Source organism: Oncorhynchus keta, chromosome 20 (genome assembly GCF_023373465.1).
Source record: "Oncorhynchus keta strain PuntledgeMale-10-30-2019 chromosome 20, Oket_V2, whole genome shotgun sequence".
Lineage (NCBI taxonomy): Eukaryota > Metazoa > Chordata > Actinopteri > Salmoniformes > Salmonidae > Oncorhynchus > Oncorhynchus keta.
The window spans coordinates 16,192,981-16,220,592 of record NC_068440.1 but is presented as its reverse complement, the minus strand read 5'-3'; the positions used below and the strand labels follow the sequence as shown (position 1 = coordinate 16,220,592).

At 44.4% G+C, this 27,612-nt stretch overlaps 1 protein-coding gene across 1 annotated transcript in view; it reads right to left on the bottom strand.

Moving 5' to 3' along the window:
- LOC118399471 (AT-rich interactive domain-containing protein 1A-like) overlaps positions 1-10,911 on the bottom strand; it is a 125,585-nt gene extending 114,674 nt beyond the window's left edge. Inside the window, exon 1 of the mRNA XM_052472173.1 lies at positions 9,650-10,911. Coding sequence (XP_052328133.1) covers positions 9,650-10,543 — 894 coding nt within the window. The 5' untranslated portion in view covers positions 10,544-10,911. The remainder of the gene's footprint in view (positions 1-9,649) is intronic.
- Positions 10,912-27,612: the final 16,701 nt, after the last annotated feature.

Here is a 27,612-nt window from a genome sequence, read left to right as displayed (position 1 = left end):
CCAGGGGAGGGCCAGTTGGGCCTGGGAGGGCCAGGGGAGGGCCAGGGGAGGGCCAGTTGTGCCTGGGAGGGCAGTGGAAGGGACTGATGATACTGGTGCGCCCTTTCTCGCCCAGTGTCTGTGTGTCACGGTGGACTCAAACAGATGGGTTGGGGGAAGACAATAAACAAGTCCTGGTAATTTAATCAGCCACATGGCCTAGAACCTACAAAGACTATTGTTCTGTTGTAAAGCCCTCCACACATGCACATTGGGGCTCGAGCACTCAGGGCCTCCATTAAAACGGGCTGTCACTGTCACTTAGGCCCTATGACATGCGGGTCGGTTTTGCGTATGTCAAACATGGATGTTAAGCCATTTAGTACAGCTACTTCAAACCAACTCTAAGAAACAACTTGTGAACATCCTGAACAGGCCTAATCCAGTGAGTGTTCCCACATGCTCAGGAAACAGGACTACTCAACCTGTAAACCTCCTGAACAGGCCTAATCCAGTGAGTGTTCCCACATGGTCAGGAAACAGGACTACTCAACCTGTAAACCTCCTGAACAGGCCTAATCCAGTGAGTGTTCCCACATGCTCAGGAAACAGGACTACTCAACCTGTAAACCTCCTGAACAGGCCTAATCCAGTGAGTGTTCCCACATGCTCAGGAAACAGGACTACTCAACTTGTAAACCTCCTGAACAGGCCTAATCCAGTGAGTGTTCCCACATGCTCAGGAAACAGGACAACTGCTTTCTGACCAGGATGTACGAAGAGGAGCAAGAACACCCATAACAACACTTTCTATACCAGTACGTCAGTCTTCCTCCCTGTTCCCCTGACTATCACAGGCCCATAGCTAAAGAACACCCATAACAACACTTTCTATAGCAGTACGTCAGTCTTCCTCCCTGTCCCCCTGACTATCACAGGCCCATAGCTAAAGCTGGTGAAACTGTTTTAAAAAACTAACACAACAGCTAAAAAAAAATGTCTATTAACGGTCAATTACCCGTTGGTTTTTAACATAAATATTACATCTGGTGGGCCAAATAGTCACCTGTCAGAGCGGGTTTGCAACCATCCATACCTGTTAAAGAGCTAATGTAAACAAACCAAATGTACAGTTGAAGTGGGAAGTTCACATACACTTTGGTTGGAGTCATTAAAACTCACTTTTCAACCACTCCACAAATTGCTTGTTAACAAACTATAGTTGTGACAAGTCGGTTAGGACATCCACTTAGTGCATGACAAGTAATTTCACCAATGATTGTTTACAGACAGATTATTTAACTTATAATTCACTGTATCACAATTCCAGTAGGTCAGATGTTTACATACACTAAGTTGACCGTGCCTTAAAAAGCTTGGAAAATTCCACAAAATGATGTCATGGCTTTATAGGCTTCTGATAGGCTAATTTACATAATTTGAGGTGTACCTGTGAATGGATTTCAAGGCCTACCTTCAAACTCAGTGCCTCTTTTCTTGACATCATGGGAAAATCAAAAGAAATCAGCCAAGAAATACCTCAGAAAAGAAATTGTAGACCTCCACAAGTCTGGTTCATCCTTGGGAGCAATTTCCAAACGCTTGAAGGTACTACGTTCATCTGTACAAACAATAGTACGCAAGTATAAACACCATGGGACCACGCAGCCGTCATACCGCTCAGGAAGGAGACGCGTTCTGCCTCCTAGAGATGAACGTACTTTGGTGCGAAAAGTGCAAATCAATCCCAGAACAACAGCAAAGGACCTTGTGAAGATGCTAGAGGAAACCGGTACAACAGTATCTATATCCACAGAAAAACAAGTCCTGTATCGACATAACCTGAAAGGTCGCGCAGCAAGGAAGAAGCCACTGCTCCAAAACCGCCATTAAAAAAATACAGACTACAGTTCGCAACTGCACATGGGGACAAAGGTCGTACTTTTTGGAGAAATGTCCTCTGGTCTGATAAAACAAAAATAGAACTGTTTGGCCATAATGACCATTGTATGTTTGGAGGAAAAGGGGGAGGCTTGCAAGCTGAAGAACACCATCCCAACCATGAAGCACAGTGGTGGCAGCATCATGTTGTCGGGGTGCTTTGCTGCAGGAGGGACTGGTGCAATTCACAAAATAAATGGCATGAGGAGGAAAATGATGAGATGTTGCTTCAATATATCCACAAGACATCAGTCAGGAAGTCAAAGCTTGGTCGCAAATGGGTCAAGCATACTTGGGGTCAAGCTTGTGCGAGCAAGGAGGCCTGCAAACCTAACTCAGTTACACCAGCTCTGTCAGGAGGAATGGGCCAAAATTCACCCAACTTATTGTGGGAAGCTTGTGGAAGGCTACACAAAACATTTGACCCAAGTTAAACAATTTAAAGGCAATGCTACCGAATACTATTTGAGTGTATGTAAACTTCTGGCCCACTGGGAATGTGATGAAAGAAATAAAAGCTGAAATAAATCATTCTCTCTACTATTATTCTGACATTTCACATTCTTAAAATAAAGTGGTGATCCTAACTGACCTAAGACTGGGGGTTTTTACTCGTATTAAATGTCAGGAATTGTGAAAAACTGAGTTTAAATGTATTTGGCTAAGGTGTATGTAAACTTACGACTTCAACTGTATACAAGTTAAACCCATGCCCGCCACTCTTACAACAGCATTGGTTAGGACTCTAAGCTGACCGCTAGAAGACTGGAATAAAACAAGACAAATACCTCCTCTCCTGCTTACGCCCCCATCGTCTGGGGAGGGAGTGAGGACTGATGTACCACACTACTACTACAGCACGCCCAGATGTTCCTCCAGCTGTTGGCAAAAAGCCTAAAGATTTACAGGACAAAAGGATTAAACACAGGAGCCCCCACACACCATGGATTAAAAAGGCTTCGGTTGCACCTGTTGGAAGCTACCGGGATGAAACAAGGTTCACAGGCCTTTAGCTTTTGAGCCTAAAACCTACAATAAAGACGAGGCTGTTGTGAGAATCCTTCTCTGTGAGCTGATCATGTCCAGTGGGGGCGGGTCAATTTCACCTTCGGGCTGGTAGCTTTCACTTGACACAGCCCGTTGTGCCACGGGACAAGTCGCCTAAATGTTGAACTCTACTATAAGACTAGATAGCTACCCTTTTTTCAAATGGAGGACTTTCCCAATATTGTCTGTAAAGTACTGTCTGGCCTAGGTTGGGAGAAGAACACAAAGCTGTAGCCGTCATACACCAAACACAATATTACAGGTATATTGTATCTACTCAGCAATCAAAATGTATTCTCCCATTTGACAGAACAACTCTTTTTCTGGCTTTGTATTGTTCTATAGGCAGTATAATATCAGGTCAGAGACAGGAGACTGACCTGTCACCCTCACACCACACCCATCTTCTAGCCAGGTCCTTCATATCCTGAAGAGAGGCCCGGGCTGCTGGTGGTTGGACTCCATGGGGTACAACCCTACAATAACTCCAGATCTTTGATTGGCCAACCATCAATATCCTTCCTTGCTCAAATTTCATTAGCCACGCTGTTTTCACCAACCCAGAACGTAAGACATTTGCAGCAGAATTATTCTGGTTTTAAAAAAAGGTACTGTCATGGATAAATAGGCTTTGTGGCCCATGAGGCTAGCTTCTATTTTAGCCATTAGAGTGGTTCTGTTTTATGCATCAGCCAAACAGATAAGACAATCCCATGACGCCACAGCAACAGGTCACATGATGTCCTCAGTGGCCTGGATGACCCCCGTACGATAATAAGTTTGTCACTCAGTCACTACGCTACCATTTACATGCCAGAAATACCCAGCTGAACCAAGCCAGCGGGGCCAAGCCAGGCAGGCAGGAACAGAGGGTGCTTAAGGATACAGTGGGGCAAAAAAGTATTTAGTCAGCCACCAATTGTGCAAGTTCTCCCACTTAAAAAGATGAGAGGCCTGTAATTTTCAGCATAGGTACACTTCAACTATGACAGGCAAAATGAGAAGAAGAAAAAAAATCCAGAAAATCACATTGTAGGATTTTTTATGAATTTATTTGCAAATTATGGTGGAAAATAAGTATTTGGTCAAAACAAAAGTTTATCTCAATACTTTGTTATATACCATTTGTTGGCAATGACAGAGGTCATACGTTTTCTGTAAGTCTTCACAAGGTTTTCACATACTGTTGCTGGTATTTTGGCCCATTCCTCCATGCAGATCTCCTCTAGAGCAGTGATGTTTTGGGGCTGTTGCTGGGCAACACGGACTTTCAACTCCCTCCAAAGATTTTCTATGGGGTTGAGATCTGGAGACTGGCTAGGCCACTCCAGGACCTTGAAATGCTTCTTACGAAGCCACTTCGTTGCCCGGGCGGTGTGTTTGGGATCATTGTCATGCTGAAAGACCCAGCCACGTTTCATCTTCAATGCCCTTGCTGATGGAAGGAGGTTTTCACTCAAAATCTCACGATACATGGCCCCATTCATTCTTTCCTTTACACGGATGAGTCGTCCTGGTCCCTTTGCAGAAAAACAGCCCCAAAGCATGATGTTTCCACCCCCATGCTTCACAGTAGGTGTGGTGTTCTTTGGATGCAACTCAGCATTCTTTGTCTTCCAAACACAACGAGTTGAGTTTTTACCAAAAAGTTATATTTTGGTTTCATCTGACCATATGACATTCTACCAATCTTCTTCTGGATCATCCAAATGCTCTCTAGCAAACTTCAGACGGGCCTGGACATGTACTGGCTTAAGCAGGGGGACACGTCTGGCACTGCAGGATTTGAGTCCCTGGCGGCGTAGTGTGTTACTGATGGTAGGCTTTGTTACTTTGGTCCCAGCTCTCTGCAGGTCATTCACTAGGTCCCCCCGTGTGATATTTTGCTTGTTTGTAGGTGACCAAATACTTATTTTCCACCATAATTTGCAAATACATTCATTAAAAATCCTAAATTGTGATTTTCTATCATTTTTTTCTCATTTTGTCTGTCATAGTTGAAGTGTACCTATGATGAAAATTACAGCCCTCGCATCTTTTTAAGTTGGAGAACTTGCACAATTTGTGGCTGACTAAATACTTTTTTGCCCCACTGTATGTCTGGATCACACACCTAACCCACAAACACACACAGTCAGACAACACCTGACTGACTCCATTCTCCCTAGTCTTAACTGACTCAAGTAGCGGTAGTTGGTCGCCGTTATAGGTAAGCACGCCTCAGAGGGGGGAGTAGAACCGTTGGACTGGTGAATTTGCACATCCAGCACTGCAATGGAACGAAGCAACAACAGCCACACACACACGCACACATTTCGCTATGCAACGGTTAGGCCTGAGACATGCAAATTGTGGGGTCGTGGAGAGGTTGATGCATGGCGGGAGATATCAACGCTGCAGCCTGCCACCCTTACATCTGGTCTACATGGTGGTGGAGCCGGAGGCCCAAGGAGAAACAATACTAAACAGGTTTCAGAGCAGTAGAAACAAATGACAGTCAGTAACTGTACCATTTCACTTTAACTTGTGAAATATAGATTTGGGTTTGCTCAAACCTCAATGATGGTATTCCCCAAAATGCATTGCAAGGAGACTCTGCAACGTCCGCTTTCCCATCCCTCATGAAGCCAATGGCATTTTAGCACAGAGAGCTAGCCTGAGCAGAGCTGTGTATGAAAAGCTGTGAGGTACAGTAACAAAATGTACCTACACCCCAGAATCAACAGCTGAACCGCCATTCTCCACTCTGCAGTCACACATTTAAAGGTTAACCTGCGTCTCGATAAAACACACATCATACGTCACGTAAATTAAGTCTGCAGCCACGCTAGCATAACTATGCTAATCTAGTGCTTTTTAAAGATAAACCACCTAAATGTCAAAATAAATTAATTACCCTTACACTCCAACCTTGGAGTTAAGCAACAGCCCAAGTTTGACATTTTGGCCAAACATGGAGAGACAAGAAGAATGACAGATTTGAATGGGTTTGCACTTATTTTTTATATTTTAAATGTGCGTAGTCCTAAATAAATGCTAGCCTTTGTTTTTAAGCTGCACATGGACCTCCAGTCCATCTTGTAGGCTTCACTTAGTGGTAGACCACTAGCATGGCCCCAATCCCATACCACTGCTCTCAGGGCAGTGGCTGGTTCAAGTACAAGAAGGAGAGAATGATTTGAGGGGGGTAAGAGTGGCCTGATTAGGGCAGGAAAAAAGTGGTGGACCACGTGTGGAATGAGAGGATACTGTAGGGTAAGAGGGGGACAAAAGACGAGAAGGAGAGGAACTGTAGTCCGTATGCACCACCTCCTACACTGTTCTCTCAGGGCGGAAAACCACTTGTCTGGTCTGTCTGACTGAAGAGGAGAGACGGATAACTGGTGGCACGTGGAGCACTGAGCCGGTCACAGAGAGAAGATCCTCCCGAGGCATCCGCCACGCGGGAACACACAGCCAAGCACGCACACACACACACACACAGCTGTCACAGGCAGCCAAAGATCATTCACAAAAACATTCCCCCTCCCCTGGGGATCACCCACACTCTTTCTCCCCCTCTCACACACAGGATCAGCCCGTCACACATGGCACACACACAAACGAGGCAGCACTCTGTCCTGGCCGTTTGGCGTGTGGATAATCATTACTCAGCACTGCAGACAGACACAGGATAGAATCCTTCAGTGCACAGCCACAATATAGTAGAGCACACCTCACAGTCCTCACCACATCACTGGCTATAGCAGTGTTTCTCAACCCTGGTCCTCTCAAGTACCTCCAAACAGTACATCTTGGTTGCTGAGAGACTGACAACATTTCACCTTAAAAATCAGTAATCATGTTCCTATCAATATTTACCTAGAAGATTCCAGAAAATGGTAAAGCCATCACCTGTCAGTATGGGCAGACTAGTTTTAGTCCGGTCAAACTGAGACGTCACCTAGACTTTGGTCCAGCACATCAAGGTCCCCTCGGTCAAACTCCAGTACCACAGACAGACACACGAACGCAACCTTGGTCGAGCTGAATGTGTGGCCAACTACCATATGTCCATGTTGGTAGCTTCAAATTATCCAGGGTTTGTGTTGTCACAAAAAATAAAATGGCCACAATCTGTATTGGACACCAACCAGATGTGATTTTAGCCTGGTGTGTGTTGTTCTCTCACAGAAAAGGCCTGGGTCTGTCTGTCTGCGGTCAATTAGACAGGCATTAGGCTAGACAGCTCTCACCTTCATATTTGCCTCAAAGAAAATGAGCCCCTGCAACCGACCTTCATCAAGCAAATGGGTTTCTTCAGCAATCAATTTTCCCTTTTAAAAGCAACATTTGTCTCAAAGTGCCCTGCCGTAAATCGGGACAAGACCCCAAAAGAGCAAGCAAAACTTTTCCATTCACTCTAAGCCCCAGAGTCTCAGCACCAGGCCCCTAACAACCTGGGCATCGTTTAGGGAAATAGACAGCGATGACCTCTGTCCATAGATCTGTACAAATACATCAACTCCAAATACAGAAACTGAAACACATTGTCAGTAACAGTGATATTGTAGCCTAGGCAGGCACAGCTTACTAATGAGAAGGCTGAGGAGAGGCAATGGCATTTATATTCCGATGTAGCAACTGTGCGAGCACGAGTATGTGAACAGCACAATTCAAGAATAACACACGTCGATCACACAATAGATTTTAACAACATAACAGGATTTAACACAAGGCTCTCAGAGAAGAATGGCACTGGAAACAGCATAATACTCTGTTTCTTCAACTCTCCAGCAGCTCCACATGCAGAGCTGTGGCTGAATGCATCACAAATTGCAGTCCCGGGTTTTTAAATTGTCCACTACACAGCTTGGCCTACAGGAGAATGAACAGGAGACCACAAACACCTGGGAGAAGGAATGAAAGTGTCTGAGACAGGTGTTCCCAGTGTCTCTTGGGGAGAGGAATAAAACAGAGGAAAGAACAGTCCACAGACTGCTGAAAAATGTAGCAGTCATCATCAACTAATTCAGTGGTTCCCAACCAGGGGTACCTGGACCCCTGGGGGTACTTAGCCTATCCACAGAGGGTACTCGAGAAGGATCACGAGACCATGGGCCTACTGCTAAAATGCACGAGGGGGTACTTCTGGGGTACAGCGGGCAGAGCAAAATTCAATTGGTGATACAGTAACCGAACATGGTTGGAAACCACTGAGCTAACCAATAACTTGTTTAAAATGCTTATTTTTTAAAACACATTAAACCCTAACGTTGAATATCATGTGAACAACACGTGCAAATGACATAATTGCCAAGAAACGGAAATCAAAAAATTCCATCTAAACTTCAAAAAGAAGTTAGAAATGTCAAATAGGCCTGGCTATTCAATGTTCAGGAGGTTAACTCTCACCTAGCCTACATGTGGTTGATAACATTCTAAAACAGGAAGTCTGTTGACATGGTTACACAGTGTAGCATCACGTGAAAGTAATCATAGTAACTTGGCTTACACCTTGGCTGCTTGTAAACACTACAACTTATCCAGCCACTCAGATCCTCTCACACAACACCAGTCAGATTCTCCAACAGAACTCCAGTCTCTCCTCTTAGTGCTGATCCGAGATCAGCTATGAGCACTATTCTAGCATTGGGGAAACAGTCACACCTACTCCCTCTGCTGTTCCAGAGTCAGCACTAGAGCTCTGCCACATCTCCAATCTGTCTGTGGAGCTGTACATGCATGTCGAAGTATAAACACAGTATTTTTGCATGTAGTCTACGGCTGAGATTTTACCTAGATTTACGCTAAACAAATACAAGTAATGTATTATTTCAGTGCCAGGCAACACAGTTATCATGCAAATTACTAGAGGGACTTACACAACATCATGTGTTCAATGAAACCATCCAGAAAGTATATTTTGCAGTGTTTTATTTCACATGCATGGACACAAAAATAAAATGTAGGCTGCTGCATGCTGACCACAATACAAATCAATATTTTGTTTGCATTTCATTCAGGCGAAATGTCATGCAACATACTCCGTTAAAACAGGCTAAAGCAGGTGAATAACATTAGTAATGTCATGTTTACATTGCCAGAGCTGATGTGGCTGATTTCTGCAGCGTTATAATGCAATTACAAATTACCAGGAGCAGGGAATGGGGAGCCAATCAGATGTCAGCCAGCATGTCGACCGAAGACCAACTGTCTCCTGGCTTTGACAGCAGGATTTTACCTCCATAATTCAAATCTCAAACAAAACGGATTTCACTCAAATCACGGCTGTGTTTACTGGCGGTACAACTCGGGGATACAGGGGCAAAATATAACGTGTATGAATACATTTTTAGCAGGGATTCTTTAGCGACATAGCTAGCTGGAGAAATAACTGCCAAGCTGAAGTACAAGTTCTGGTAAGCAAAGAAAGAAAACACATTTGGCCCAATTTCTCCTCACACTCGTGTCCCCGAACCTGGCTAAATCTTTCCTAGCTCGGAGAGTTTGGTATTTTAGCACAGACAAGGCTTGTTTCTCTGTTTAAATGCTCTTATAGGAGGTGGTGAAGGGAGAAAACAGAGAGGCAGCCATTTTAGAGAGCTAGATACGGTTCGCTACATTGGCAAAGGCTGGTCCACCACAACACAGAGCTGTGTGTAACTTGCTCAAAGTGCACCAGTACTGAGGGAAAGTTTACCTGGTTTCTGTTCAGAGGTTGTCCCGTGTTCCCTGGGCTCATAGGAGGCGGCTGGTGGCTCCTTTGTTGCCAACCCGGATGACCCCCACCATACTGACTGCTGGCCATATCTGCTGCTCCCTTGCCAGCCCCTTCCTGGTTACTATAGTCTCCTTGTGGGTAATTCTGGTAGCTCCTCGTAGAGCTGGGAGACGTAAGGAGCTGATTTAATGTCGGGGTAGACGTGGGCTGTGTGTTTCCCATGTTATACCTCTGATTATTGTACGAGGCAGCAGTTCCGCCTGCTGGCTGTTGCTTGCCTGGCTGCCCCCCAGCCGCCGGGGGCTGGTTATTACGCGGGGAATTCATGGCGTATCCTTGGCCCTGATAAGAAGTCCGGTTCGGGAAGGGGCTGTAGTTGTTAAAATGGTTGGGGAAGCCGTGGTCTTGTGAGTTGGGCGGGTATGGGTCCATCATGTTGCCTGACTGCACTGCCGGCCCCGCTGCAGCTGCCATGCCAGGGCTTTGTTGTCCGCCATGTTGATGAAAAGGGCCCCGGCTGTAGTGCTGGTTGTACCCGTAAGGAGGTGGAGGGAATGAGCCCTGGTGGTGATGGCCCATCCCGGGGTGGTTATTCCCCTCCGGTCCCCCCGTATCATTTTGGTTGTTATTATTATTCACCCTGGACGAGTTCCCGTTCTTCATGTCAGGCTCCCCTCCTCCCCCTACATTTCCAGCATCGGCCCCGTCCTGCAGATCCTTCTGGCCCGGAGATCCGTTGTCAGATCCAGGTTCCTTATTTTCACGTTGTTTCTCTCCCGGTACCGACTCCTCCAGTGGGTCCCGATCCGGCTTTTTAAGTTCGGATGGCGGGCTAGTGTTGAGAGTGGCGACGCTAGCGACCTGCGCGGCCATGATCTCCCTATCTGCCTCTCTCACAGCGAGTCACTCACAATCGAGCTCTCTGAATAGCATTGAACATAAATACAATTATTTATAACAATGTACCCGTGTCCCGGATCATTCCCCCTACCTCCGGACCGAATCCGGCATCCACTCCCGTCTCCGATTCGACTGAAAAGTTACTGGAAGTATATAAATAAGAATCCAGGGAATTAAATGACCCGACAGAAAATGTGGGTAGGCTTTCTGTTACAGAACGAGAGTATCAGCAAGATACCGACCAAACCAGCACGAGGCTCCGAGAGACACAGCCATTTTACTGAAGCGTTCAGACGAACGCAAAACACGGAGCAGAGTTCACCATTTGGCAGGAGGCGACTGGGATAAGACAAGCAGGGATGGATAAAGGATGTATTTGGTTTACATTCATTTGAAGGGGTTATAGAACTAGAGACTCTAGCAGAAGATGATAAATAATGTGACTTGGAAATGTAACATAATTCATAACATTCAACACTGCTTCTGTTTTGTGGACAACCACAGCATCTTTAAATCATTAGTTATTTTCATTGGAGGCGATATATTTGCCTCAACTTCATTCTGCGATTATGAAAATAAGAACTTTTTTAAAAATCTGCATAGTTATAATGCATTTTGTTTTTCACTTTATACAGAGTAGACACACACACATAAAGATATTACTGGGATATTACTGTTGTATAATTCTAAAGACAGTAGAAGTATATGTTTATAACCGCGTCTTATCATACAGTAACAGAGTATTACGCTTGTGAGTGACTCCTTCCATGTGCCAGGAGAGAATGAGAGAACTAGCAGAAGCAGAGGGCTTGATCTGTAGAGAGGAAAGCATGAAATTATAGTGTGTGTGTGTGTGTGTGTGTGTGTGTGTGTGTGTGTGTGTGTGTGTGTGTGTGTGTGTGTGTGTGTGTGTGTGTGTGTGTGTGTGTGTGTGTGTGTGTGTTGAGAGAGAGAGAGAGAGGGATAGAAAAGGAAGAAGGATGGGGGATGGACTGAGCCAGTCACAGAGCAGGAAGTGAAGATTAAAAAAGAGAAATGCAGAGTGAGAGAGAGAGAGAGAGAGAAACTGTAGGCCACTGTAAAATCCTACATAGAATGGTATATCTAAAGCAAAATTAACCATTAAAATCTGTGTCTAGTTTCATAGAATAGCCTATAGGATAAATCAAGAGGAGATTTTGAGAAAGCATAATGTAAATAATCAAATGAGAACAGCCACACTCCTCTTCGCCACTCTGCTTTCTCTCTCTCTCTCTCTCTCTCTCTCTCTCTCTCTCTCTCTCTCTCTCTCTCTCTCTCTCTCTCTCTCTCTCTCTCTCTCTCTCTCTCTCTCTGTGTCTCTCTGTCTCTTTCTCTCTCTCTTTCTCTCTCTCTCTGTCTCTCTGTCTCCTTGTTTCTCTCTCTGTCTCTCTCTCTCTCTCTCTCTCTCTCTCTCTCTCTCTCTCTCTCTCTCTCTCTCTCTCTCTCTCTCTCTCCCCACCCCCTCTCCCCATTCTCTCCGCCTGCCTGCCTCGTGTTCTCTCCTAGCAGCAGCCTCTCTCTGCTTGCTAAAGCAGCAGAACTTTGCTATCAGCACATGGGGGATGGGCAGCACAGGCACAGCACACAGCTCAGCACAACCCTTTTCTCCTCTACAATGCAGGGCTTTCTGGCGATGAGCTACAGCAGCCAGGCCTATACAACTGACTAGCATGGGAAAGGGATCCCCTTAGTTGAAATGTTGTTTATTATTTTTTTCTCTGAAATGTGCATTAAGGGAGGAAGGACAGACAGGTTGTAGAGGGAGGGAGGGAGGGAGGGAGGGAGGAGGTGTGGGGGTCAGCAGCCTGCCTGACTATATTGGCTAGGGAGGGAGGAGTGTTGCTGTATGCTGCTAGAATATAGAGAGAGGCAGACAGAGGAGAGAAGGGGGTTGGGATCTCTCTTTTTTCTCTTTAGCATAAACTTGGTGTTCATCATAAGGGGGCGACTATTCTTTTACCCCCGAATTTCCTGTTTTCCATCCTCCCCCATTTACTGCTATTGTAGTCTGTTACACATGGGTTTAAATATATTTTATCTGCACACTTCTTTATAGACTTAATAGATAGTATAGTCAACAACAGTCCAGGAAAATATAGCTCCAGTGCCTTTGTCTTACATGGATTCCACAAACCGCTATATTAATTTGTTGCATTATGAATGATTTATAAGGTAGAAGGATATTTACGTTTAGTTTGGCTTATTGTGAGCTAAATATACTATAGCAGAATAAAAACAGATATATTATAAGGTGTTTGTTGCTAGTCATAATAAAATACAGCGTCTTCATAAAGTCATCTATTTATGTGTTGCTCCATTCGAACATGAAAAGATTCACTCAATACCCACTCAACTCTCATGAGACGGAGGCGGACACTCTGCTTCGGGTGGAACTACTACAACCATCCTCTGGGCTTTATAATCTCAAGTCATCAACCACTCAAAATAACACCGGTTGAATCAGGTGCTATAAAGACATTATGAAGGCTTAGAAGGCTTAGACTTACACAGTCCTTACACAGTCACATCTGTCCCATGATGGTGATTTAGGAGTGTTTACTCTGTACCCCACCATGATGCATCACCCCCAGCCTGGTGGCCTGGGTCCCTCCACCATCACCACGGATACAGACCTGGACACATGCCAGGGGAATAAAGAGAGTAACTACTTTTTCTTTTGATGTCAAGTATTGATTGGAGGCCTCTCTGGTAAAACAACAGACAAACAATGCGTCAAGGAACAACATTATTTCAAAAATGTGGAGTAAACATTATGTCGATGGGATAAACATAATGCTATAACAAGGAAGATTTTCAAAACATATGTTGGAATGAATGATATGAGGTCATTTTTTATTTAGTCATGCAATTGACAGCAAGAGGACCTGCACTCAGTATTGCCTCAGCATCACAGGCCTTTGCTAGGAGAGTATATAGAAGAAGCACATTGCTGGAGAATGCTCTGTTCTGGCGTCCACTAACTACTGTTACAACCCCTGACCGGGATCCAAAACTGCATCATTCCAACCACATACACTAGACTGAACTGTAAATGATACCCAAAATTCATCATTATGGAATGAAATCGAAATTCTTAGGGTTTTTTTACGAGCTTAAAACCCACACCAATCTGAGTGCAACATCGCTGGCCAATAACATTCTGCAGTTCCTTCCAAAGAGTAAGTGATTTAACAAAGTTCACCCAGAGGCCTTGTTGAGCCATTCATATTTTTTTCTCAGTCTGTGTCATTAAGTTTAATGTATAAATAGACATAGAGACTTTTTTGTATAGTACATTTTGTTTCTCTTTTTTTGACCCAGGCGTGTAATGGTAAGTGTCAGTCTTGATGAACTTAATTGATGACTGATCATTGAGAATTTTTTTAAATCCCCAGGGATCTATTCTGGGAATGGAGCCATTATATTGCCAACCCAATAATGTGGAGTGGAATTTCCTAACAAGACTGGAGTTGACTTTGGAATAACTGGGAGACACACAAACACACACACACTTGCATTCATTACTTAAAAAGCAGCCCGCTACTTCAGCCTGCCAAATATACACACTCCCACACACACAGAGAGAGAGAGAGAGAGAACTTACATTCATTCAACAACATGCTGTCATAGACGCACATGCTCACAGTAAATGTCAGGGACACTCCCACACAAAGGCCTGCCACACAGGCTTGCTCACACGTGCACAAACACACACACATAAAGTGCAGTTGGGCTGTGTCCAGTTGGTTGCCAGGCAGCAGTAGAACACCTAGTCTGGAGTGTGCAGAGGAAGGAGGGAAGTACCAACTTGAGAACTGTCCAATGGCTGTCCAGCTCACTCCGTGTATGGTAATGTACAGTGTCTTCAGAAATGAATCACAATCCTTTACATTTTACACATGTTGTTGTGTTACAGCCTGAAGTTAAATTTGAATTAAATTGAGTTTTTGTGTCACTGGAATACACACAATACCCACATTTTTCCAAATTAATTAAAAATCAAAAGCTGAAATGTCTTGAGTCAATAAGTATTCAACCCCTTTGTTATGACAATCCAAAATAAGTTCAAGAGTAAAAATATGCTTAACAAGTCACATAATAAGTTGCATGGAGTCACTGTCACGACTTCCACCAAAGTCGGTCCCTCTCCTTGTTCGGGCGGCATTCGGCGGTCGACGTCACCGGTCTTCTTGTCACGTTCTGATCATAGTTCTTGTGTGTTTTCCTTGTTTTAGTGTTGGTCAGGATGTGAGCTGGGTGGGCATTCTATGTTGTGTGTCTAGTTTGTCTATTTCGTTCACTCATCTCTGCTCTCCTGTGCCTGCCTTCTATTCACCAGCTACACCCACCGCTGACAGTCACTCAATGTGTTTAACAGGATTTTTTATGGCTAACTCATCTCTGTACCTCATTACAATTATCCGTAAGGTCCCCTAGTCGAGCAGTGAATTTCAAACACAGATTCAACCACAGCGACCAGAGAGGTTTTCCAATGTTGCCAAAAACTGAGTAAGGAAAATTCACTTTCTGTCTTGAATACAAAGTGTTATGTTTGGGGCAAATCCAACACATCATTGAGTACCACTCTTCATATGTTCAAGCATGATGATGGCTGCATCATGTTATGGGTATACTTGTCATCGGTAAGGACTAAGGAGTTTTTTAGCATAAAAATAAACAGAATAGAGCTAAGCACAGGCAAAATCCTAGAGGAAAACCTGGTTGTCTACTTTCCAACAGACACTGTTAGACAAATTCCCCTTTCAGCTCAGCAGGACAATAGCCTGAAACACAAGGCCAAATATTCACCTAAGTTGCTTACCAAGATAACATTCAATGTTCCTGAGTGGTTTAGTTACAGTTTTGACTTAAATAAACTTGTAAATCTATGGCAAGGCTTGAAAATGGCTGTCTAGCAATTATCAACAACCAACTTGACAGAGCTTGCAGAATTTAAAAAATAAAAGTGTGCAAAGCTCTTAGACACACCCGGAAAGGCTCACAGGTGTAATTGTTGCCAAAGGTGATTCTAACATGTATACTTATGCAATTTAGATATTTATGCATTTCACTTTAAATACATTTGCAAACATTTTGAAAAACATGTGTTCACTGTCATTCTGGGGTAGTGTGTGTGTAAATGCATGAGAGAAAATACATCTATTTAATCCATTTTGAATTCAGGCTGTAACACAGTAAAACGTGGAATAAACCAAGGGGTATGAATACTTTCTAAAGGCTCAGACTTGAATACATGCATACCCACATCAAATACTTCATCGGTTTAAAATAGGAATGCAATGTTATTATCAATGATGTCATCTCTTGGTTAGTATTCTCAATCTCAGCAGCGAATAACTCACACCTAGAAGAGTTTATCACCCTCCAACACACCAGCATCTAATAACTCACACCTAGAAGAGGTTATCACCCTCCAATACACCAGCATCTAATAACTCACACCTAGAAGAGGTTATCACCCTCCAACACACCAGCATCTAATAACTCACACCTAGAAGAGGTTATCACCCTCCAACACACCAGCATCTAATAACTCACACCTAGAAGAGGTTATCACCCTCCAACACACCAGCATCGAATAACTCACACCTAGAAGAGGTTATCACCCTCCAACACACCAGCATCTAATAACTCACACCTAGAAGAGGTTATCACCCTCCAACACACCAGCATCTAATAACTCACACCTAGAAGAGGTTATCACCCTCCAACACACCAGCATCGAATAACTCACACCTAGAAGAGGTTATCACCCTCCAACACACCAGCATCTAATAACTCACACCTAGAAGAGGTTATCACCCTCCAACACACCAGCATCTAATAACTCACACCTAGAAGAGGTTATCACCCTCCAACACACCAGCATCTAATAACTCACACCTAGAAGAGGTTATCACCCTCCAACACACCAGCATCGAATAACTCACACCTAGAAGAGGTTATCACCCTCCAACACACCAGCATCTAATAACTCACACCTAGAAGAGGTTATCACCCTCCAACACACCAGCATCGAATAACTCACACCTAGAAGAGGTTATCACCCTCCAACACACCAGCATCTAATAACTCACACCTAGAAGAGGTTATCACCCTCCAACACACCAGCATCTAATAACTCACACCTAGAAGAGGTTATCACCCTCCAACACACCAGCATCTAATAACTCACACCTGTCACGCCCTGGTCTAAGTATTTTGTGTTTTTCTTCATGTATTGGGTTAGGCCAGGGTGTGGCATGGAGTTTGTATTGTGGTGTGTTTTGTCTTGGGGTTTTGGTGTGTATGTATTTGGGATTGTAGCTAGTGGGGTTATCTAGCAACATCTATGGCTGTCTGGAGTGGTTCTCAATCAGAGGCAGGTGCTTATCGTTGTCTCTGATTGGGAACCATATTTAGGCAGCCATATTCTTTGATTTTGTCGTGGGTGATTGTCCTGAGTGTCTTGATGTCCTTAGTCTGTGTTAGTTTGCATCAGTTAAGGCTGTTTCGGTTTTCACTACGTTTATTGTTTTGTAGAGTTTGTGTTTTGGATTCGTGTTACGTTGTGTGATTAAACATGGATCACAATATACACGCTGCAGTTTGGTCCGACTCTCCTTCACCACATGAAAACCGTGACAACACCTAGAAGAGGTTATCACCCTCCAACACACCAGCAGCTTGTATTACCAGATACTAAGTAGGCAGATATTAGTATGAGGCTGCTGGTATTCTGTATACAGTCAGAGATGGAATCCTTTCAGCTCCTAATGTGGAAATAGGCTACAGATGTAGGATCTTAATTTGAGATAGTTTAATACAGCATTAACCTAATCTTGCAGCAACAGGAGTTGTGAATTATTATGTAGATTAGAATTCATGAATATTTTTTGTAGGGGTTGATACATTTTATGTTAGGGCAAATCAAGTCGGACATTTCTAAGTGGAAATTGCAAACTTCAGAAGTTTTTTTTTAACCTTGAATTAACTCCACAATAGAAGTTTGCAGTTCCTCATCAAATGTTGCAAATTCTCATCAAATTAAGATCCTACACACACAATGCCTGACAGGCTTTCACAACAATGCTAATAGGACATTCTTAAAAATCCCTGAATATATTGTATGAAAACTGCAGTCGAACAGGTTGGAACACAGACAAGCATGCATGCGTACACACACACCTCTCTAAACACTCCATTTCTCTCACAGCGTGAGAGAGGGAGAGCGAGAGAGAGAGAAGGAAGGATACCCCCGGTCTAAACAAAGCACAGAGCACGGCAGCAAGGTTAAGAGGGCTCACAAAACATGCTGTCCTCCTCACAAGGACAGAGAAGTGCTCCAGACAGTCTTTCAACAGGGATTAGAAGAGAGAAAGAGAGAATGGAGAGAATCTTCTCTGTAGTGGTAGGAACTCATCATTGTCCTCACACTGAGAACTGCTCCTTAGTAGGTCATAGAGCACACGTGCTCATTCCTCTGGTTGCACACACACACACACACCGTGCAGCTTGTACCTCTGGTGACAAAACAGTCACAGTTGGTCCTTGGCAATCACACTGAGCATGCTGTCATCAGAAGGGGACTCAGCAGGGCCAAAATAAAGTTTAGAGAAGGACCGATGGGCAGCACAGAGGAGTGTCGAGTACAGAAAGAAGAAAATAAATTTAAAAAACAACAGAGCCTGCAAGCAGCATCTATTTTGTTTGGCTCATGTAAAACAGACATGGCAGTCATCAGACTGCAAGGGTTCTTTCTATATGGTACACAGAGAGGAGAACGTTGAGTCAAACGGATGGAGGTGCCAGGTCTGTAATCAATGGTAGGGAAAAGGAGTAAAGAAGAAAGACCTGTCCATTGAGGGGATGACCGGCCAGTTGGGCTGGGCTGGCCAGTATGAGAGATGTGATGCCAAGTTAGACAGTATTAGCATGGTGCAGATTGAATAACTGAGCTGCCAGGTTCTGAACAGCCCTTTACACTGCACATCAATCTGAACCATGACAGACTGAGATTAGGAATCGGACCGCTAGTTGCTCCCCAAAGAAAATACAACGAGTCTATTTAGAAGTTTGGGCTTTGATAGTGGTTGATATTCATCGTAGGATTTGAGTACTTGAGTGTACAAATCATCATTCAAACAGCTCTGTCCTGCAGTACTACGAATACATTTCCACTGCACTGCATCACTATTATGGTTCCCTGAACTGCCTGAGTGACAGCTACTGTGTGACAGTGAGGAGACACTCAATGAAAATAGGATCATTGCCTCTGTCTCCACGTTACAGCCTATTGGTTACAGATGTGTCTTTGTGCCTCGGAGTCTCTTAACGTGGTTGACAGTGTTTGTGTTGTTTGGAGAGTGAGCCAGGGCGCCACAACAGAGGGCACAAATGAAGGGAGATTCTAAATACTGTGAATGTATTAACAGCAGTAGCTACCGTTTGATCAGAGATACAGGACCATTCACAAGTTTGGGGTCACTTAGAAATGTCCTTGTTTTTGAAGGAAAATCTCATTTTTTTGAAAATCACATCAAATTGATCAGAAATACAGTGTAGACATTGCTAATGTTGTAAATGACTATTGTAGCTGGAAACTGATGATTTTTTATGGAATATCTACATAGGCGTACAGAGGCCCATTATCAGCAACCATCACTCCTGTGTTCCAATGGCACGTTGTGTTAGCTAATCCAAGTTTATCATTTTAAAAGGCTCATTGATCATTAGAAAACCCTTTTGCAATTATGTTAGCACAGCTGAAAACTGTTGTTCTGATTAAAGAAGCAATAAAATTGGCCTTCTTTAGACAAGTTGAGTATCTGGAGCATCAGCAATTGTGGGTTTGATTACAGGCTCAAAATGGCCAGAAACAAATGCCTTTCTTCTGAAACTCGTCAGTCTATTATTGTTCTGAGAAATGAAGACTATTCCATGCGAGAAATTGCCAAGAAACTGAAGATCTCGTACAACTTTGTGTACTACTCCCTTCACAGAACAGCGCAAACTGGTTCTAACCAGAATAGAAAGAGGAGTGGGTTAACAACTTGGATTAGCTAACACAACGTGCCATTTGAACACAGGAGTGATGGTTGCTGATAATGGGCCTCTGTACGCCTATGTAGATATTCCATAAAAAATCATCAGTCTCCAGCTACAATAGTCATTTACAACATTAACAATGTCTACACTGTATTTCTGATCAATTTGATATTATTTTAATGGGCAAACAAATGATTTTCTTTCAAAAACAAGGACATTTCTAAGTGAACCCAAACTTTTGAACGGTAGTGTATGTCCAGGAGACAGAGAAGGATGAGTGAGTGAGAGAGAGAGGAAATACATGCACGTATGCAGTTACAAACACGGAGGAGGAGAAATTGGGAATAAACTGAGGCAGGGACATTGTCAACATACAATGCTTTAAATGCAGTTTGAATGCTGGAGAGGGAGGGAGGTAAAAACCAGGCGTCAGACCAGGCATCTTTCCACACCCTCTGGGGGCCGTAGTCGTGGTGGCTCCTCTACCATGGGAGAGGTGCAGCTGTGACAGTGTGACAGGACATGCCGCTGTGTGGGATCGACGCCACACTTCAGGAATGACCCCTTGCACCCATGCTGGGGGTTCCCTGTTCCTGCACCACCACACTCCCCTCCCATCACACACACAAACACACCGTCCGCCACCAACCAGTCAACTGTGAAAACAAAACTTAGTCCCGACTTTGTGACGTCCCTGTGGGGGGAACAGCAGATAAAGGAGCACAGAGGCTTTAGAAGGATAACTATTATCTGAGCCTGAATGTGAAGGCGGTGTGTGTGTGTGTGCGTGCGTGTTTGTGCATGCATGTTTGTGCGTGTGTAATGAAGGGTGTAGGATTTGAGATATTTGCATTGAAATGCTGAAAAAAAGGAAACTGAGCTGAAAGTGCTCCTTTGTTGGCCTATTGCTGACTGATAGCTGATTGACTGGCCACGCCTCCTATCTGAATACCTAGAAATTAGAGAGTAGACACTACAAAGCAAAAGCTGCTCTCTGTCCATTGAGTCTTCCACTAAGGATAACCAACAAAAATGTCTATACTGTACAGTGCCTTCGGAAAGTACTCAGATCACTTGACTTTTTCCACATTTTGTTACGTTACAGCCTTATTCTAAAATTAATCTAATTGTTTTTTTCCCTCATCAATCTACACACAATACCCCATAATGACAAAGCAAAACCAGATTTTTATTTTAAAAAATTGCTAATTTCTAAAATATAAAAACTTAAATATCACAAGTATTCAGACCCTTTACTCAGTATTTTGTTGAAGCACCTTTGGCAGCGATTACAGCCTCGAGTCTTCTTGGGTATGACGCTACAAGCTCGGCACACCTGTATTTGGGGAGTTTCTCCCATTTTTCTCTGTAGATCTTCTCAAGCTCTGTCAGGTTGGATGGGGAGCGTTGTTGCACAGCTAAATTCTTGTCTCTTCAGAGATGTATGATTGGGTTCGGGCTCTGGTTGGGCCACTCAAGGACATGAACAGACTTGTCCTGAACCCACTCCTGCATTGTCTTGGCTGTGTGCTTAGGGTTGTTGTCATGTTGGAGGGTGAAACTTCATCCCAGTCTGGAGCAGGTTTTCATTAAGGATCTCTCTGTACTTTGCTCCGTTCATCTTTGCCTCGACCCTGACTAGTCTCCCAGTCCCTGCTGCTCACAAACATCTCCACAGCATGATGCTGCTTGCTTTACCGTAGGGATGGTGCAAGGTTTCCTTCAGATGTGATACTTGGCATTCAGGCCAAAGAGGTCAATCTTGGTGTCATTAGATCAGAGAATCAGGTTTCTCATGGTCTGAGAGTCTTCAGGTGCCTTTTGGCAAATTTCAAGCGGGATGTCATCTGCTTTTTACTGAGGAGTGGCTTCCGTCTGGCCACTCTACCATAAAGGCCTAATTTGTGGAGTGCTGCAGAGATGGTTGTCCTTTTGGAAGGTTCTCCCATCTCCACAGAGGAACTCTAGAGCTCTGTCAGAGTGACCATCGAGTTCTTGGTCATCTCCCTGGCCAAGGCCCTTCTCCCCCGATTGCTCAGTTTGGCCCGGGCGGCTAGCTCTAGGAATAGTCTTGGTGGTTCCAAACTTCTTCAATTTAAGAATTATGGAGGCCACTATGTTCTTGGGGACCTTCAATGCTGCAGAAGTGTTTTGGTACCCTTCCCTAGATCTGTGCCTTGACACAATCCTGTCTCTGAGCTCTACGGACAATTCCTTCGACCTGAATACTTTCCCCGAAGGCACTGTATGATGACTATAATGTTTGACAAAGCAAGATTAGCTCACGTATCACATTGGGTCTGTCACTATTACCAGATGAGGTGGCAGAACATTATCTATGGGTTCCTTGAAATATGACCATAACATTTGGAATGCAAACCGGCTTTGTAGGATTTGGAACATTGTCACGTTTAGAGGAGAAGAGATTCGAACTGGAACATTGAGAGAGACACTGCTGCCTCGGCAGGGCAGAGCTTAACATAGCTGTTGCCAAATAGGGCATTTATAAAAGGTTGGCACAGACCCCTACAGCGTGGAGGCTGGTAAAGGCACGATGCCCACATCCTCAGATTGCTAACCAAGGGTTTATTTGGCATGTGTCACTGTAGTGTTCTGCTGCCTAGCCGTGGCTCCAACAACAGAATAACCTCTGAGAAACAGAGAGAGAAATTCATCATCTGATCTGAGGCTGAAAGTATTGATGAAAAAAAGAGATTGATGAGACTGTTGTTAATCTATTGTTGATTTGCTTTGAGTCCGTGGCACAGAACTGGAGGGGTGAGCAATGCACCCACAAATGACTTAACAATATACGTTGAATAACGTGCAACACTGTAACAATTGGAATACTTTCATTAAGCCCTAATCTATGGATTTCACATGACTAGGAATTCAGATATGCATCTGTCAGATACCTTTAAAAAAAGGTAGAGGTGTGGATCAGAAAACCAGTCAGTATCTGGTGTGACCACCATTTACCTCATGCAGCACGACATCTCCTTCACATAGAGTTGATCAGGCTGTTGATTGTGGCCTGTGGAATGTTGTCCCACTCTTCTTCAACTGCTGTGAGAAGTTGCTGGATCTTGGCGGGAACTGGAACACGCTATTTTACACCTTGATCCAGAGCAACCCAAACATGCTCAATTGGTGATATGTCTGGTGAGTATGCAGGCCATCGAAGAACTGGGACATTTTCAGCTTCCACGAATTGAGTACAGATCCTTGTGACATGGGGCCGTGCATTATCATGCTGAAACATGAGGTGATGGCAGTGGATGAATGGCACGACAATGGGCCTCATGATCTCGTCACGGTATCTCTGTGCATTCAAATTGCCATCAACAAAATTCAATTCTGTTCGTTGTTTGTAACTTATGCCTGCCCATACCATAACCCCACCATGGGACACTCTGTTCACAACGTTGATATCCGCAAACCGCTCGCCCATTCGACGCCATACACGCTGTGAGCATTTGCCCACTGAAGTCAGTTACAACGCTGAACTGCAGTCAAGTCAAGACCCTGATGAGGACGATGAGCACGCAGATGAGCTTCCATGAGACGGTTTCTGACAGTTTGTTGAGAAATTCTTCGGTTGTGTAAACCCACAATTTCATTAGCTGTGCAAACCCACAATTTCATCAGTTGTCCAAGTAGCTGGTCTCTGATGATCCCGCAGGTGAAGAAGCCAGACATGGAGGTCCTGGACTGGTGTGGTTACACGTGGTCTGTGGTTGTGAGGCTGGTTGGACATACTGCCAAATTCTCTAAAACGTCATTGGAGGCAGCTGATGGTAGAGAAATTAACATTCAATTATCTGGCAACAGCTCTGGTGGACCTTCCTGCAGTCAGAATGTCAATTGCACGCTCCATCAAACTTGAGCCATCTGTGTCATTGTGTTGTGTGACAAAACTGCACATTTTACAGTGGCCTTCTATTGTCCCCAGCACAAGGTGCACCTGTATAAGAATCATGCTGTTTAATCAGCTTCTTGATATGCCCCACTCGTCAGGTAGATAGATGGATTATCTTGGCAAAGGATCAAATGCCCACTAACAGGGATGTAAACTATTTTGAGGAGAAAATATTTTGTGCGTATGGAAAATGTCTGGGATCTTTTATTTCAGCTCATGGAACATGGGACCAACACTTTACATTCTGAGTTCATATGTTTATGTTTTCTTCGTGTGTATCATAAATAGGTGTATGAATGTGAAAGCGCTAATATCAGTCATACTACTTCTCTGCTGCGGCAGTGTCCTGTCCATGAACCTGCGTCTCCACTGGAGGATTTGGCTGGGTGCTTCTGAAAGAGAGGTTTTGATATCTGGTGTCTATGACAGCAGCAGGCGCCTCAGAACACAATCCTCAATCAGGCTGTTACAATAAAGTGACTTGTAAGAACACAGACAGTCAGAGACAACGGCTACGTTTTCTTTCACACGGCAAGGAGAGAGACCATTAGCCTTCCTTCCTTCCTGCGTTCATTTCAGCAAATCAGACCATTTGAGTAAGGAGGAGGAGGAGGGGGAGATGTAGCTCAGTTATCATAACATGTTGTAACTCTTTTTAGAAAATGCTTTAGAAAACGCTTTTTAGAAAATGCAATTTAGAAAGAAAATGAAAAGACGGGAGGTGGGTAATGGATGAAAATAAGAGGCTTCACCCTAATAGACCTCTCTGTCTGTCAGTCACTAGGAGTAATGCAAAAACAACATATTAAGGGGAGGGGGGGTGGTAATGGATGAAAAGAAGAGGCTCCACCCTAATAGATCTCTCTGTCTGTCAGTCACTAGGAGTAATGCAAAAACAACATACTAAGGGGAGGGGGCTGGGTTTAACATGATATATCTATTGTTGTGTGCAAGGGAACTGTATGAACACAGAGCAATAGGAACATTGAGCAGGAGGCGAAGGGGAGGCTTGGTTTGGTTTGCCTGTATAAGGCACTTCTTCCACTGCAAGAGAAGATCAAGAAAGAGTGAGGGAGAGAGAGAGGAGAGGAGGCCCAAAAGAAAAAAATGCACAAGGGGTTATGCAGAAACCCAGATTTAATGTAAGGCTTGGCTCCGTGTTATAACCAGGAGAGAGAGGGAAAAGCTGGTCTGGATCAGGCTGATGGAGGAGAGGGAGGCAGAGACAGAAGGGGGCAGGGAGGAAGAAAACAACGCCTGTCAAAGAGTCAGTCTGTCATCCACAAACCCAGACTACTAGTAGAGCTTTCAAAAAGGATTTTGTCCAATCAGAGAAGTTGCTGGCCCTGCACCCATGGTGATCATCTACATGTCAGAGAGGAATGTCTGCCTATTGAAATGAAACTACTATCTCTTAGCTCTAACGCTGGGTAAACAATGGCATAATGCATTAAATTAACAAAACAGGCTCCAGGGAAATCAGGCCTCAACGCTTTAGATTGACACACCCCCCACACGCACACATACACACACACACACACACACACACACACACACACACACACACACACACACACACACACACACACACACTGCCCTTGATTTTTATGGTTTCAATCCCAATAAGCCTGTTATTAAACCACATTTACTCTAACTACATGCATGTGCAATGCATACAGCAACCAATAATAGTTGCATCAGACCAGGTGATGATGTACACTGGACTGGAAAGGGAAGGGGGAAACCTAATCAGTTGTCCAACCGAATGTATTCAACTGAAATGTGTCTTTCTCATTTAACCCAACCCCTTTGAATCAGAGAGGTGCCATAGTCGACATCCACGTCGCCGGCGCCCGGGGAACACTGGGTTAACTGCCCTGCTCAGGGGTGGTGGTGAATTTAAATGTGTTTAAATCTGTTATGGCCAGCGGACCTATTAATAATAAAACAACTATATATTTTACAACAGCTGGAGCACTGATACTTGTCTCAGGTGGTCATTTATGATAAGTCTGTATGTAACGCATGCTGAAGAAATGAATGTCAAATTAATTTTGTAGTAGTAGCCTAGCCGTGCCATCATATCCCCAGATTGTATTCCCATTTGGTCATTTATGTCATTTTAAACATTCACATTCAAGGATATGAGGAAGTGTAATTCAAGTCTATGAGGAAGTGTAATTCAAGGGCAGCCAGTGTAATCTCTACTGGTGGTCTTTACTCTGGCAATACATTTAACATCAACCACATAATCAAGACAAGGTGTACTGTTCAGCCACACAAAGCACAGTGTGAAAGGAGGAAGGACTCCAGCCTCTAGCCGGGTCTGTGTGCTTTAGGCTGTAAGCGCTGCCTCCCCAAATGTGTGACTCTGGGTGCGCCCCAAATGGCACCCTATTCCCTGTGTAGTGCACTACTTTTGACCAGGGCCCATCGGGCTCTATTAGGGCTCTGGTCAAAAGTAGTGCACGATATAGGGAATGGGGTGCCATTTGGAACACCACCTCTGTTTGGTTTGTTTTCTCTGCTGGAGATCAGGTAGGAAACCCTCAGCAGTGGTTCCTCGCCCACAGCTTAATCTCAGCCACAATGACAGGGGGACAAAGCCGTCCGGCAGCCCGACAAGGTCCCACTATTATGTAACCATCGACAGCTGGGCACTACAGGGAGGGGTAAACCCCAGCCCCATCCTAGCCCTGTCCCTGTTGCCACGGCAGCACGCTCTCTGTGTCTATCAGACAGATGTGACAATCAAACGGGACTGACTGAGGGGAGAAGGTCCTGGGCAGAAACTACCCCTGCACCCTAACCCCTTGCCCCTAACGTTTATGGGGAATGGGGGAATGGGGTAGGGGTTATTCTGGACAGTAGCATGGGGTTTCTGACAGGAGGGGCCATCCAGTCACAGAGTGATGCCAATACAGTCTAAATCTAAATAACAGCACGGCCCAGTGCAGAATGCTGAGCTGACCTTTCCTCCAGATCATCCAATGAATGTCATTGAGAGATACAGTTGGTCTACATTATAATTCCAAGGCTGTTCTTCCCACTCTCCAAATGTGACCATTACTAAAGTGTGTTGATTTTGAATTAACTTCTCTTTCTGCTTTTACACAATGATTTTCTGAAGTAAAAAGACAAAGATCGGCTTGCTGGATGAGAAAGAGAGTGTGAGAGAGAGAGAGAGACAGCCTCTGTCTGTGATGATAGAGAATCATTTTCTTTGAAGTCCTCCCAAAAAATCTTCTTGGTTGCACGTCAACGAAATGAACCTCCCTGCTGTCAGCCTCTTTCAGAGACATGGGAGAAGGCATGAACATTTGTTTATAGACTCCCAACACTCCAACAGGAGGTGATTTTTCTCTATTGTGTTCCCTAATATGGCATCTCTTTGAAATGGTGGCACATTGACAGCGAACACAGCGGCACCCCAATGTTTGATTAAACTCCTGGCTGAGGCAGCCTCATTCCTTGCAGTCGGTCGGGCTGCCTGTATCTCTGTCCAACAGCCCCGCTGATGCTGAGAGCACAAACAAGGACAGACAGAGGATTCCGATAGAGGAGGACAGACAGAGGATTCCGATAGAGGAGGACAGACAGAGGAGGACAGACAGAGGATTCAGATAGAGGAGGACAGACAGATGAGAACAGAGGAGGACAAACAGGATTCCGATAGAGGAGGACAGACAGAGAATTCCGATAGAGGAGGACAGACAGAGGATTCCGATAGAGGAGGACAGAGGATTCAGATAGAGGAGGACAGACAGAGGATTCCGATAGAGGAGGACAGACAGAGGATTCAGATAGAGGATTCCGATAGAGAAGGACAGACAGGGGATTCAGATAGAGGAGGAAAGACAGATGAGAACAGAGGAGGACAGACAAGATGAGAACAGAGGAGGACAGACAGAGGATTCAGATAGAGAAGGATAGAGGAGGACAGACAAGATGAGAACAGAGGAGGACAAACAGGATTCCGATAGAGGAGGACAGACAGAGGAGGACAGAGGATTCAGACAGGGGATTCAGATAGAGGAGGACAGACATAGGATTC